The sequence below is a fragment of the Myotis brandtii genome, unplaced genomic scaffold (assembly GCF_000412655.1).
Source record: "Myotis brandtii unplaced genomic scaffold, ASM41265v1 scaffold1373, whole genome shotgun sequence".
Lineage (NCBI taxonomy): Eukaryota > Metazoa > Chordata > Mammalia > Chiroptera > Vespertilionidae > Myotis > Myotis brandtii.
The window spans coordinates 348,193-359,103 of NW_005354889.1; the positions used below are offsets into that span (position 1 = coordinate 348,193).

At 51.1% G+C, this 10,911-nt stretch overlaps 2 protein-coding genes and 1 long non-coding RNA gene across 4 annotated transcripts in view; 1 reads left to right on the forward strand and 2 right to left on the reverse strand.

Moving 5' to 3' along the window:
- The window catches only part of LOC106725116, a 2,443-nt gene extending 1,382 nt beyond the window's left edge, over positions 1 to 1,061 (reverse strand). The window contains exon 1 of the long non-coding RNA XR_001360987.1: positions 901 to 1,061. This is a non-coding gene — a long non-coding RNA (uncharacterized LOC106725116). The remainder of the gene's footprint in view (positions 1 to 900) is intronic.
- Positions 1 to 7,330, forward strand: part of RASGRP4 (RAS guanyl releasing protein 4) — a 13,672-nt gene extending 6,342 nt beyond the window's left edge. For both annotated transcript variants that reach the window (XM_014535082.1, XM_014535083.1), the window contains exons 8-17: positions 1,047 to 1,163; positions 1,920 to 2,195; positions 3,595 to 3,675; positions 3,755 to 3,859; positions 3,983 to 4,101; positions 4,213 to 4,357; positions 5,147 to 5,183; positions 5,287 to 5,418; positions 5,535 to 5,647; positions 6,268 to 7,330. In XM_014535082.1, coding sequence (XP_014390568.1) covers positions 1,047 to 1,163; positions 1,920 to 2,195; positions 3,595 to 3,675; positions 3,755 to 3,859; positions 3,983 to 4,101; positions 4,213 to 4,357; positions 5,147 to 5,183; positions 5,287 to 5,418; positions 5,535 to 5,647; positions 6,268 to 6,324 — 1,182 coding nt within the window. In that variant the 3' untranslated portion in view covers positions 6,325 to 7,330. The remainder of the gene's footprint in view (positions 1 to 1,046; positions 1,164 to 1,919; positions 2,196 to 3,594; positions 3,676 to 3,754; positions 3,860 to 3,982; positions 4,102 to 4,212; positions 4,358 to 5,146; positions 5,184 to 5,286; positions 5,419 to 5,534; positions 5,648 to 6,267) is intronic.
- Positions 7,331 to 7,430: 100 nt separating this feature from the next.
- FAM98C (family with sequence similarity 98, member C) overlaps positions 7,431 to 10,911 on the reverse strand; it is a 4,109-nt gene continuing 628 nt past the window's right edge. The window contains exons 2-6 of the mRNA XM_014535084.1: positions 9,772 to 9,983; positions 9,571 to 9,648; positions 9,366 to 9,482; positions 8,865 to 9,032; positions 7,431 to 7,786 (exon numbers count right to left, since the gene is read on the reverse strand). Coding sequence (XP_014390570.1) covers positions 7,634 to 7,786; positions 8,865 to 9,032; positions 9,366 to 9,482; positions 9,571 to 9,648; positions 9,772 to 9,870 — 615 coding nt within the window. The 5' untranslated portion in view covers positions 9,871 to 9,983 and the 3' untranslated portion in view covers positions 7,431 to 7,633. The remainder of the gene's footprint in view (positions 7,787 to 8,864; positions 9,033 to 9,365; positions 9,483 to 9,570; positions 9,649 to 9,771; positions 9,984 to 10,911) is intronic.

Sequence of the window (10,911 nt, forward strand, 5' to 3'; positions counted from 1 at the left end):
CCACCTCCCACCCCCACCCCCAGGTCTCAGTCTGGTGGTTCTTACCCGGACTGTGACAGCCCTGGTTCCTTGGCCTTGCTATCACCGCATCCAACCCTCCCTGGCCCCACCCCGTGGTCCTAAACTTGGCAGTTGACAACATCCCTCCTGGCCCCGTCTTCCAAGCCCTATACCCGAATATTGTCTCCAAGGCAATAAAAGCGTCTCTTTCATGCCCTCCACCCCTGCGTCATCCTCCACCCAGTCCCTAGAATCATTCCAGCCGCCTGTTCGGGAATAGTGACTACATCCTTTCCCCTCAAGTCAAGTCTCTCCCTGCCCCGCCCCATGCCACGCTCCTCCCCTGCAGACACGTTCCCTCCCTTCTAGAGAAAAGGGAAGCCCTCCTTCCCCTAGCGTGGCCACGCCCCTTGCGTACTTCCTGCAGCCACACCCTTCCTCTGGCTTCTCCCTGCGCCTTTGCTTCCCTTGCTGGGCTGCTTAGACCTGCGGTTCTGGGTTTGCCTGCGGGTTTCCTCCTGGTTCCACGTTCTCCTCGCAGCGACCTGCGCCCTTCAAACTTGGAAAAGGGGAGGACGAGGAAATTCTCCCTGATGGCCAGCTGACCCCACACCTGTCTCTACCTGACCCCTCTATATCACTCTGACCCCATTCACCTCTGCCCTGTTCTAACTCTGGCCCAGAGCCCGACCTTCTTTCTCCCCACATCTGACTCGCAGAGCAGTGAAGACCTCCAGGTTCCTGACACCCTGATATCTGTCTGAATCACCTACACCTGTCTGACACACACCTGTCTAGTCCAACACCCCATACTTGACTGAGTCCCTCCACTTTTTTTCTGACCTCACATTAGTCTGTTACATACCTGCTTGTGGCCCACTCCTGCCTGACACATCTCACCTGTCTGATGCCCATACTGGTCCACACCCACACATGCCTGGGACGTCAACTTCAACTGGGTACTTTCAATTGGGATGCTGTCATCTGAACCCCCAACTTATCCGTGCTCCATGTGACCCCCATCACTTCTGCATCGGCCTCCCTAGAGTCTCCACCAGCTGCAGAATTTCAACACACTGATGGCAGTCACTGGGGGCCTGTGTCACAGTGCCATCTCCAGGCTCAAGGACTCCCATGCCCACCTGAGTCCTGACAGCACCAAGGTGAGGCCCCACTACCCTCCCAAAAATTCTAGTGGTCCTGAACTCCCACTTTTCTCCAACCCCCTTTATCCCTGGGGCTCTGGAGACCTTGCTCATCCAAATCCAACAGATCCCCAGGCTCTGTTCTCCTCTGCCACTCTTCCTCCCTCTTCACCCATCCACCTGTCATGCTGACATCTCTTACTGTGTGCCCAGTCCTGAGCAGGACTGGCGAGAGACAGATGAGAAAGGTGCTAGTGGAGAACTTGCAGTCCAGGTGCAGAGTAAAACAATGCCCCCAAGAATGCCAACATTTGGGCCACCCATGGGAGGAGCATGGGATGGGATCCTGGTAATGTCTGGGGAAAGTGAGTCATTCATGAGTCTGGTGTGTGGCTGAGGTCAGGAGGTGGCAGATGATGTTCAGAGGAAGATCCAGGTGAACCTTGCAATCTCAATTAAGGTGTCTGGGCTTTATCCAGAGGGCACTGGGGAGTTAGGGAACATTTGAGAATGATGCAACATCCATGATCAGACTTAGGTGTTGGAAGAATCACTCTAGCCTGGGGACCCAAGAAAGAGCAAATTTGAGAAGATGTTGAGGCCAATGTGGGACACAGAGGGGTTTGGGGAAGTGTCCAAAAATGGCATTGGGCCCCTGGGGTCAGGAGCCCACACAGGGGGCTGCTAGGATACACCCCTCCAGGGGGCTAAGGGAGCAGAACCTGGTTTCCCCGATAACATGATACCCTCTCCCCAACATGGCCTCCCACATAGGCCCTGCTGGAGCTGACTGAGCTGCTCGCTGCCCACAACAACTATGCCTGTTATCGCCGAGCCTGGGCTGGCTGTATGGGCTTCCGGCTGCCTGTGCTGGGTGTGCACCTCAAGGACCTGGTGTCCCTGCATGAGGCACAGCCAGACAGGTTACCTGATGGCCGCCTGCACCTTCCCAAGCTCAACAGCCTCTACCTACGGCTGCAGGAACTGGCAGCCCTTCAGAAGCAGCATCCCCCCTGCAGTGCCAATGAGGACCTGCTGCATCTGCTTACAGTGAGCAGCCCTGCCCCAGCCGAGGAGGCTGAGCCTGGGATCCTGGGTGGGTGAAGGGCTGTGTGCCAGGAGAGAATAGTGTTGGGATGTTTGGGCTTTAAGAGCTTCTAGGTGTTTTGTTTTGTTTTGTTTTTCCTAGCTGTGTGGCCTTGGGCAAGTCACTTAGCCCCTTGGCTTCAGTTTCCTTATCTGCAAAATGGGAATAATAGGACCCACGTCAAAGAGTAGTTGAGAAGAACCAATCAATAATATAATTCACATAGAGTGCTTAAATTAGTACCTGGAACACAGTGAGCTCCACATAAATTATGCATTTTCCTCCCATTCCCCCAGCAACTCAAGTATCCATTGATCTGAGGTCCAGAATTGCCTTGGGCTTTCACACTTCTGAACTTCAAGGTTCTGAGCTTCTCATGTCATTAGTCCAAAATTCCAAGCTTTAACATACTATGAATCTAAGCAAAAAGCTAGTAATAATTATTGATCACTTACTCTGGGCCAGGCACCATGTAAAACACTCTACAACTCCAAGGTGGGGACCCTTATCACGCTTTCTACAGATTAGGAAACAGGACCACAGAGGGGAGGTCGCTTGCCCACTCTCCCATAGCAGTAAAACCTGGATCTGAACCCGGGCAGGCCAGCTTCAGAACCCACGTGTGTAACATATGTGAACTACTACACTATGTCCTAAGGTTGGAAGTGTGGGATTCTGGAGATTCATATATACAGGGGTGGGCAAAAGTAGGTTTACAGTTGCAATACAAATAAATAATATAGAGCTCCTTGTTCCAAATTCTTCAGACTTTCAAGACTGGTGACAGGGCACTAAACAAAATGGGGGCCCTTCTAAGTGTGGGGCTTGCCCATGAAGCTGGCCCCGCCCTAATATGAGTGGTGCCAAGGGTTCTAAGCTTTGCTGACTCTAACAGGCCATCAGCCCAAATATTTATTGAATACCCACTGTGAGCCAGGCACTACTTTAGGCACTTAGGTTTACAGCAGTGAGCAAGTCAGAAAAAAAGGGGGGAGGGGCTGTTCTTGTGGGGCCGACATCCTAGTGGGGGAGACAGCCCATAAAACAAAGCAAATAAGTAAATCATATGGTCTTTTAGATAAGTATGATAGAGTAAATTAAGGCAGAAAATGGCATGGAAAGGAGCAGGGGTTTGCACTTTTAAATAGGATCCCAAAAAAGCCTTGGTGAGAAAGTAGCATACCTGTACGAGGGGACAGGTGCTGTGAAGAACAAATAGGTCTCAGTGGGAGAGAAGACCTTCCAGGTCCCCAGAGAAGAGGGGGCTTTTGGGAAGAGGGGGAGAATGGAGGCCCAGGCAGGGCAATGGCTGTAGGTAGGAGGATGGAGACAAAGGGTCTATAACACCCTGCCCACCCCCAGCTTTCCCTGGATCTCTTCTACACGGAGGACGAGATCTATGAGCTTTCTTACACCCGGGAGCCTCGCTGTCCCAAGAGTCTGGTGAGACCCGAACCCTGATCTCTGACCTCCAGCCCAAGCCTATGCACTGACTAACTATGCCCCTCTGTCCCTGCCCCAGCCATCCTCCCCCTTCAAACCACCCCTGGTGGTGGAGTGGGCCCCTGGTGTGATGCCCAAGCCCGACAGGGCCACCCTGGGTCTGCATGTGGAGCAGCTGGTAGAGGTAAGGAGGGGACTGTGGCCCGGCTACTGGGGGCCAAGAAGGAAGCTACCTGTATAGCCCTGACCCTAAGACTGAAGGGATCATGACTTGGCCTTACTCTCCCCTTCCCATGTTCCTCTGAAGTCCGTGTTCAAGAATTATGACCCTGAAGGCCGAGGAACCATCTCTCTTGAGGACTTTGAGCGACTCTCAGGCAACTTCCCCTTTGCCTGCCATGGGCTTCACCCACCCCCTCGCCAAGAGTAAGTGCTCTGATTCCTAAGGCCCCCACAGATGAGGATACCCGGGTTTCCAGGATCCCAGGGTCTGGGAGAAAGGGGCAAGTCATACTGAAGTGAGGTCTCTGCCCCCAGGAGTGGCTCCTTCAGCCGAGAGGAGCTGACGGGATACCTTCTCCGGGCCAGTGCCATCTGCTCCAAGCTAGGCTTGGCCTTCTTGCACACCTTCCATGAGGTCACCTTCCGCAAGCCCACCTTCTGTGACAGCTGCAGTGGTTTCGTGAGCACTCAGCCCACTATCATCCTTGGGGCCCATCTTCTGAGTGTCCTAGCTCCTCACAGTCTGGGCTCAAGCAGGAAACACAACAGACACAATCCCTGCCCACAGAATTCCAAATTTGACCCAGTTCTAATAGTCTAGAACAGTGATGGCGAATATGACACGCATGTCAGAGGTGACACTCGAACTCATTTTTTTGTTGATTTTTCTTTGTTAAATGGCATTTAAATATATAAAATAAATATCAAAAATATAAATCTTTGTTTTACTATGGTTGCAAATATCAAAAAATTTCTATATGTGACACGGCACCAGAGTTAAGTTAGGGTTTTTGTTTGTTTTTTTTAAATATATATTTTATTGATTTTTTTACAGAGAGGAAGGGAGAGGGATAGAGAGTTAGAAATATCAATGAGAGAGAAACAGCAATCAGCTGCCTCCTGCACACTCCCCACTGGGGATGGACCAGAATCGAACCCGGGACCCTTGAGTCCACAGGCCGACACTCCATCCACTGAGCCAAACTGGTTAGGGCAAGTTAGGGTTTTTCAAAATGCTGACATGCCGAGCTCAAAAGGTTCGCCATCACTGGCCTAGAATCTAGGCCCTAGATGATTCCCCAAACTTGAGTAAACCTCCAAATTCCTTTAATCCTCATCCCACATAAACCTCTACCTAGCCTTGAGAATTTCCAAAACCTGGATGGTTTCCACACTTCCAAAGAGCCCCGCCCCATCCACAGCCCTGCCTCTCCTAGCCTTGGTAACCTATTCTGCTTTCTCTTCCTAGCTCTGGGGTGTTACCAAGCAAGGCTACCGCTGTCGGGGTAAGTGGGACATCAGTGAGGGGGGAGGGAGTTCAGGACTTGCAGCCCAGAAGAATGGGGGCGTGGACTGGGCCTTTGGCCACTAACTGCTGCCTTCCCCCAGACTGTGGACTGTGTTGCCACAAACACTGCAGAGACCGAGTAAAGGAGGAGTGTAGGAAGCCAGGGCCCAAGGGCGATATGAGCCCCTCAGGAGCCCCTGTCCCACCCACACCAACGCCCCGTGCCAGCTGTGGTAAGATCCGGGGTGTACAGTCCTGGGAAGGGGGCTTGGTACATAGGGATTAATCCCAAGGTCATGAAGCTCTTCCCAACATACCCACATTCCTCCCACCCATACCCTCAAAACAGGCTCTGAGGACAGTCTTTCCTACACATACGCCCTGGAACCTGAGACGGAGTGCCACCTTCACCATGCTTGGACCCAGACAGAGCCCCCACACTCTTCCTGGGAACCAGACACGGTGAGGAGAAACTGCCCCTGACCCCCAAGTGGATACCGGGAAGACCAACTCACTTGCCTGGGGAACCCAAACAGATTTGGGGAAGCACGGGAAAGTAAAACTGTGCAAAAATCCTCAATTACTTGGGTAGGAGATTCTGGTAAATTTTTACTGTTGTTAGAAAAACAGAAATTTCAGTATGTTGATGGGGAAAAGGGGTAGCCACTAGCAGAACAGGATAAGGATTTTAGGGAGGAAAAAAATAAAGAAAATAATAAGATGGCAATAATAAGGCCAAATATATCAGGAGCTACAATAAATGTCATGGAGTAAATTCTACTATTCAAAGGCAGAGACTCTGAGATTGGGTTAAAAAATGTCCACAGGGGACATTCATTCATCCACTTAACAAAAGTCTGGAGAGATGCTCACTTCGGCAGCACATATACTAAAACTGGAACGATACAGAGAAGATTAGCATGGCCCTGCGCAAGGATGACACGCAAATTCGTGAAGCGTTCCATATTTTTAAAAAAAGTGAGAGAGAGAGAAAAGCCTGGTGAGGTACTGCTGGCAGTGAAACATCTTCTGGACATCATACACCACCACCCCCATATCACCCAATGTCTTCTTCCTTCCAGGTTCCCCTCCCAACGATGGCCTCGCCACCCATCCAGTCCTCCAAGCCAAATTCCTAGACATCGGGAAGTTATTTTCTTCTTTTGCATCAGAGTAGCTATTAATTGTACTCCCTTATCCTGCACTTAGTTAACTGTGCAGCTCCATGTTGGATACATTTAATCTTACTATTATTTTACCAACTCCTTAAGTCTTCATTTTACAGATGAAGAAACTGAGGCTCAGTGAGGTTAAGCTGCTCACCCAAGGTGGCAGAGTTCCTAAGTGTTGGAGGCAGGACTCAAACCCAAGTCTTCTGTCTGCCTCTAAATCAGAAGCTTCTGATCAATGTGCTACACTGACAGTCAGCGTGGGTCAGGAGGGGGACGGGAGAGAAGGGCAGAGTCCCAAACACTGGGGTTCTAGAGACAGGAGAGAAGGCTCAAGAAGGGATAGAAAGGGGAGCCAGTGAACACTCGAGTCTGATCATGTGGCTCCATTTCACTCAGGTTAAAAGCCACAGTCCTCCCTGTAGCCCACTCCACACAGTCTGCCCCTAATACTTCCTACCACTTACCCGCTCCCATCCTGCTTCAGCTACACTGGCCTCAATGGTCCCTGAGCATGCCAAAATACTCCTACCTCAGGGCCTTTGCACTGGCTGTTTCCTCTGCCTAGAACACTTCCCCAGAGGCCCACATGACTCCCTCTTTGGGACTTAGCTCAAGTGTCACCTCAGTGAGGCCACCCCTCATCGTACTCAAAGTTTCAATCTCCCCATGGTTCCGGATCCCACCTTCCTGCTTTATTTTCCTCCAAAATCCTTTCCTCATCTGGCAACTATACATTTTACCTTTTTCTCTTGTTGAATATCTGCCCATCCTTACTAGAAATGTCAGCTCCAGCAAGACGGGGGCTGTGCTTTTCACTGCTTTATTCCAAGAGCCTAGAACAGAGCTGCGAACAGAGCTGCCACATATTGGGTACCTGATAAATGTTTGTTCAATGCCTGCATGCTCTTTCCCCATGCCCACAGGAAGGGAAAAATGTGTTGCTGAAGAACAAAGGACTTTGAGGGTCAAAGCACCAGGAGCCTATTTAGATCCAAGGGACTGAGACCCCCTCCCTCCTCCTCAAACCTGTGCACCCTCTCCCCCTCCCCCACCCCCAGAGATAGGTCCACAGCTGTCATAAATTAAATTTATTTTCCAGAGAACATGGTCCTTGATGTTAAATGGTGGATGGGGGGGGGGCGGAGAAGGGGGGAAAATTAGGGCCTCAGGAATAGGAGATGTGGCGCCTGGGTGCCAGGTGCCAAGAAACACCCTCAAATTGACTTCCCAGAGATTACCAATGGTATCAGCATCTCATAGAGGACCCAGTCCCCCTTTATTTCTTCTTCTTCTTCTTCTTCTTATCGCCCCAGCAGTGGCGGCCTGCCTTCCACCCGCCTCCATTCTCTCTTCTGCTCTGCCAGCTGGGCATAGGAGCCTCCAACTCATTTGGACGTCCCCCTCGGTCTGGCACATTGCCCATAAGCACCTGAGAGTTGATTAGACTTTAGTTTCAGAGAAGAAAAATATCTTGAACAAGGGGGCCAGAGAGCCAAGGGAACAGCATGAATTTAAAAAAAGGAAGGGCAGATGTTGACTATTCAGGTATAATGGGTGGGAGTGTCTAGCAGGGGTGGGCAAACTTTTTGACTCGAGGGCCACAATGGGTTCTTAAACTGGACCGGAGGGCCGGAACAAACGCATGGATGGAGTGTTTGTGTGAACTAATATAAATTCAAAGTAAACATCATTACATAAAAGGGTACGGTCTTTTTTTTTTTTTTAGTTTTATTCATTTCAAACGGGCCGGATCCGGCCCACGGGCCGTAGTTTGCCCACGGCTGGTCTAGGGGGTTGGATTGGTGGAAGATACAGGCCTGGAGCTTTCAAACTGGGTTCCAGGGGCCTCAGGAAGAGGGAAATAAAACAGAGTGATGGCAGAGGTCCAAGTCCACACCAATAGTAATAAGGACACCTCAATTTATGTTTATCTTATATTTGGCCTTTGCATAACATTTCCAGAAAAGCAGCATGTGTTTTTCTAAATATCCATCACTTGTGCATCACCTATAATATTACTTACTTACTATATTTCCTTAAAGCAAATAACTTTCTTAAATTTTACCTCTTTGCTGTGCTAGACTTTATTCCCTAGTATTTATTCACATAAGTATAAGACTATTTAAACAGAGATATGAGGCCAAATACATAATCATTTAAACAGAGGGTATTTTTGCTTTTAAAATGGCTGAAAACTAATATAATAGAGTGAGGTGTTGGGGGAGGAGTTTAAGCCAAAGCTAGAGAGGTGGGCAGGGGGCTCAGATGGATTGTTTGAAAGGCACTGGGGAGCCATAGGAGGGTTTTTAGCGAGGTGGGGACATGGCCAGATTTCTGAGTTAGAAATATCCTTCCAACTGCTATATGGAGAGGGTGGATTAGAGGTGATGAATCCAGAGGCTAGGAAACCAGGCAGAGGAGAGGACAAAGCTGGGCCAAGGTAGAGGTTGATAGGCTAGTTTGAAGGCCAAAGATGCTAGTGCCCTTCCCCAACCCCAGATGCCCACCTTGTTGATGGCACAGATGGTCCCTTGGCGGGCAGCCTTGCTTGTGGCTGGAACAAGACGAGACAGATCAGCTCGGGCAGCCAGGATGTGTGCAATGGAGACATCCGATTCTGGGGTCATAGTCTCTCGAATTGGGATCAGCACTGCCTTCATGGCCTCCCCTTGGGCCTGGGGGTTGTGAGGGAACATGGAGAAGGTACCCAAGAGCCAATCAAGGTGGGAATCTCTCATTTTGGAAACATTTCTTTCTCACTCAGGGTCACACTTCCCACCTCTCTAAATAAGGGGTATAGCTCTGAAGACACTCCCAACTCAGAGCTGGGAATTCTAGAATGTCCTGGAGGCCCTGAGATTCTAGGACCCCAACCTCACAAGATTCTACATTGTCCTGGACCTCAGAACATGCAAGAGGGTAATATTCCTGGCCCTTGTTCCTCTTCCCTGCAGGGGTAGCTCCCACCATTGGGCCTCCTTGATCTTTCCAGGGTCCTATGCCCATACCTCTGCCCGATCACTCCAGTGGAATGCAGATATCGTGAGGTCCAGGCGCTTTAGGAGGAGGCTACGGCGGCAGCAGTACTGATCGCCCAGGCGTTGGCACAGGGACTCCAATGCTTCCTGGGGAGAAAGGTCTTGGTCATATCAGGAGGTCCCCCTCACCCCATCTCTGAATGAGGACACTATTTGCATACAGCCATAGTCTTACCCATCTGGGTGCGTCTAGTGGGTAGCTTAGAAGGGGCTGCAGGGATCCTGAGGGCAGGGAAGGCAGAAGCTCTGAGACCTGATGGGAGAAGGATTCAAGAGGCTGACTGACTGTAAGAAACTGTGGGAATTTTCTGTGGACCCTAGTTTCCTAAAGCCCTGAGGACCCAGACCACCGGTGGCTCGGACTCTTGCTTTCTACCTTGGCATGCAACTCCCACAGCAGCCTGCTGGCGAGGGTCCCCAGCGAAGGTCTGAGCAGCCCCAGGGCTTGGAGGATAAGGATCAGTTCCCGAACCATGCCAGCTCCCTCCTCTGCCCCTTCCCCATGGGATGGGGGCACCGCTGGGGTGGGATCCAGCTGGTGGTGCAGGCGGAGGAGGCGGGCAGCCTGGAGTTCTGTGCAGAGAAAGCCTAAAAGTAGGGAAAGGGAGTGGCGCAATCTAGGTGTGCTGCCAGACACCCACCTGGGCCAAAAAGCTTTTCCTGTGGGGGGGGGGGGGGGGGGGGATAAGTGGGAGAGGGACGGAGCTCCTGCAGCTTCAAATCCTCCCTCTTTCTAGGCCCTGGCGGGTGGCTCCATGGTTAGAGCTTGGCGGGTTTGATTCCCCTTCAAGGTCAAGGGCAGGTACCTCTGTTGCCGATTCCCCAGCCCTAGTAGGGGCGCCCACGGGAGGCAACCAATCGATATATCTCTCTCAGATCGATGTTTCTCTCTCTCTCTCCCTTTCGCTATCTCTAGAAATCAACGGAAAAAGTATCCTCAGGTGAGGATTAGAACAAACAAAAAAACCTTCCCTCTTTCTAGTTCCGCCCACCTAGGGCCCTGGCTCTAGCTCCAGAATAATCTCCACCCACTTTGAGACCCAGTCCCCTGCGGACTTTGAACTTCGCCCACCTGAGAACCAACTGCCAGGCTCCATCTAACACAACTCGAGCTCCAAGACCTTTCCATCAAAATTCGAATCCCGCCCAACTCAAAGTCCTACCAGCGGTTCTCAACCTGTGGGTCGCGACCCCTTTGGCGGTCGAACGACCCTTTCACAGGGGTCGCCTAAGACCATCCTGCATATCAGATATTTACATTACGATTCATAACAGTAGCAACATTACAGTTATGAATTAGCAACGAAAATAATTTTATGGTTGGGTCACAACATGAGGAACTGTATTTAAAGGGCCAGAAGGTTGAGAACCACTGCACCCACCCGCAAGGTCCTGACTCCACCCCCACCGGAGCCCTCCCGGAGCCCGTACACTCTGACCGCGCCCCCTCGGGAAAACCTGGGCTCTAGCTCCGCGCCGAGCCCGCCCCTCGAGGGGCTGAAGCCTCGCCCACTTC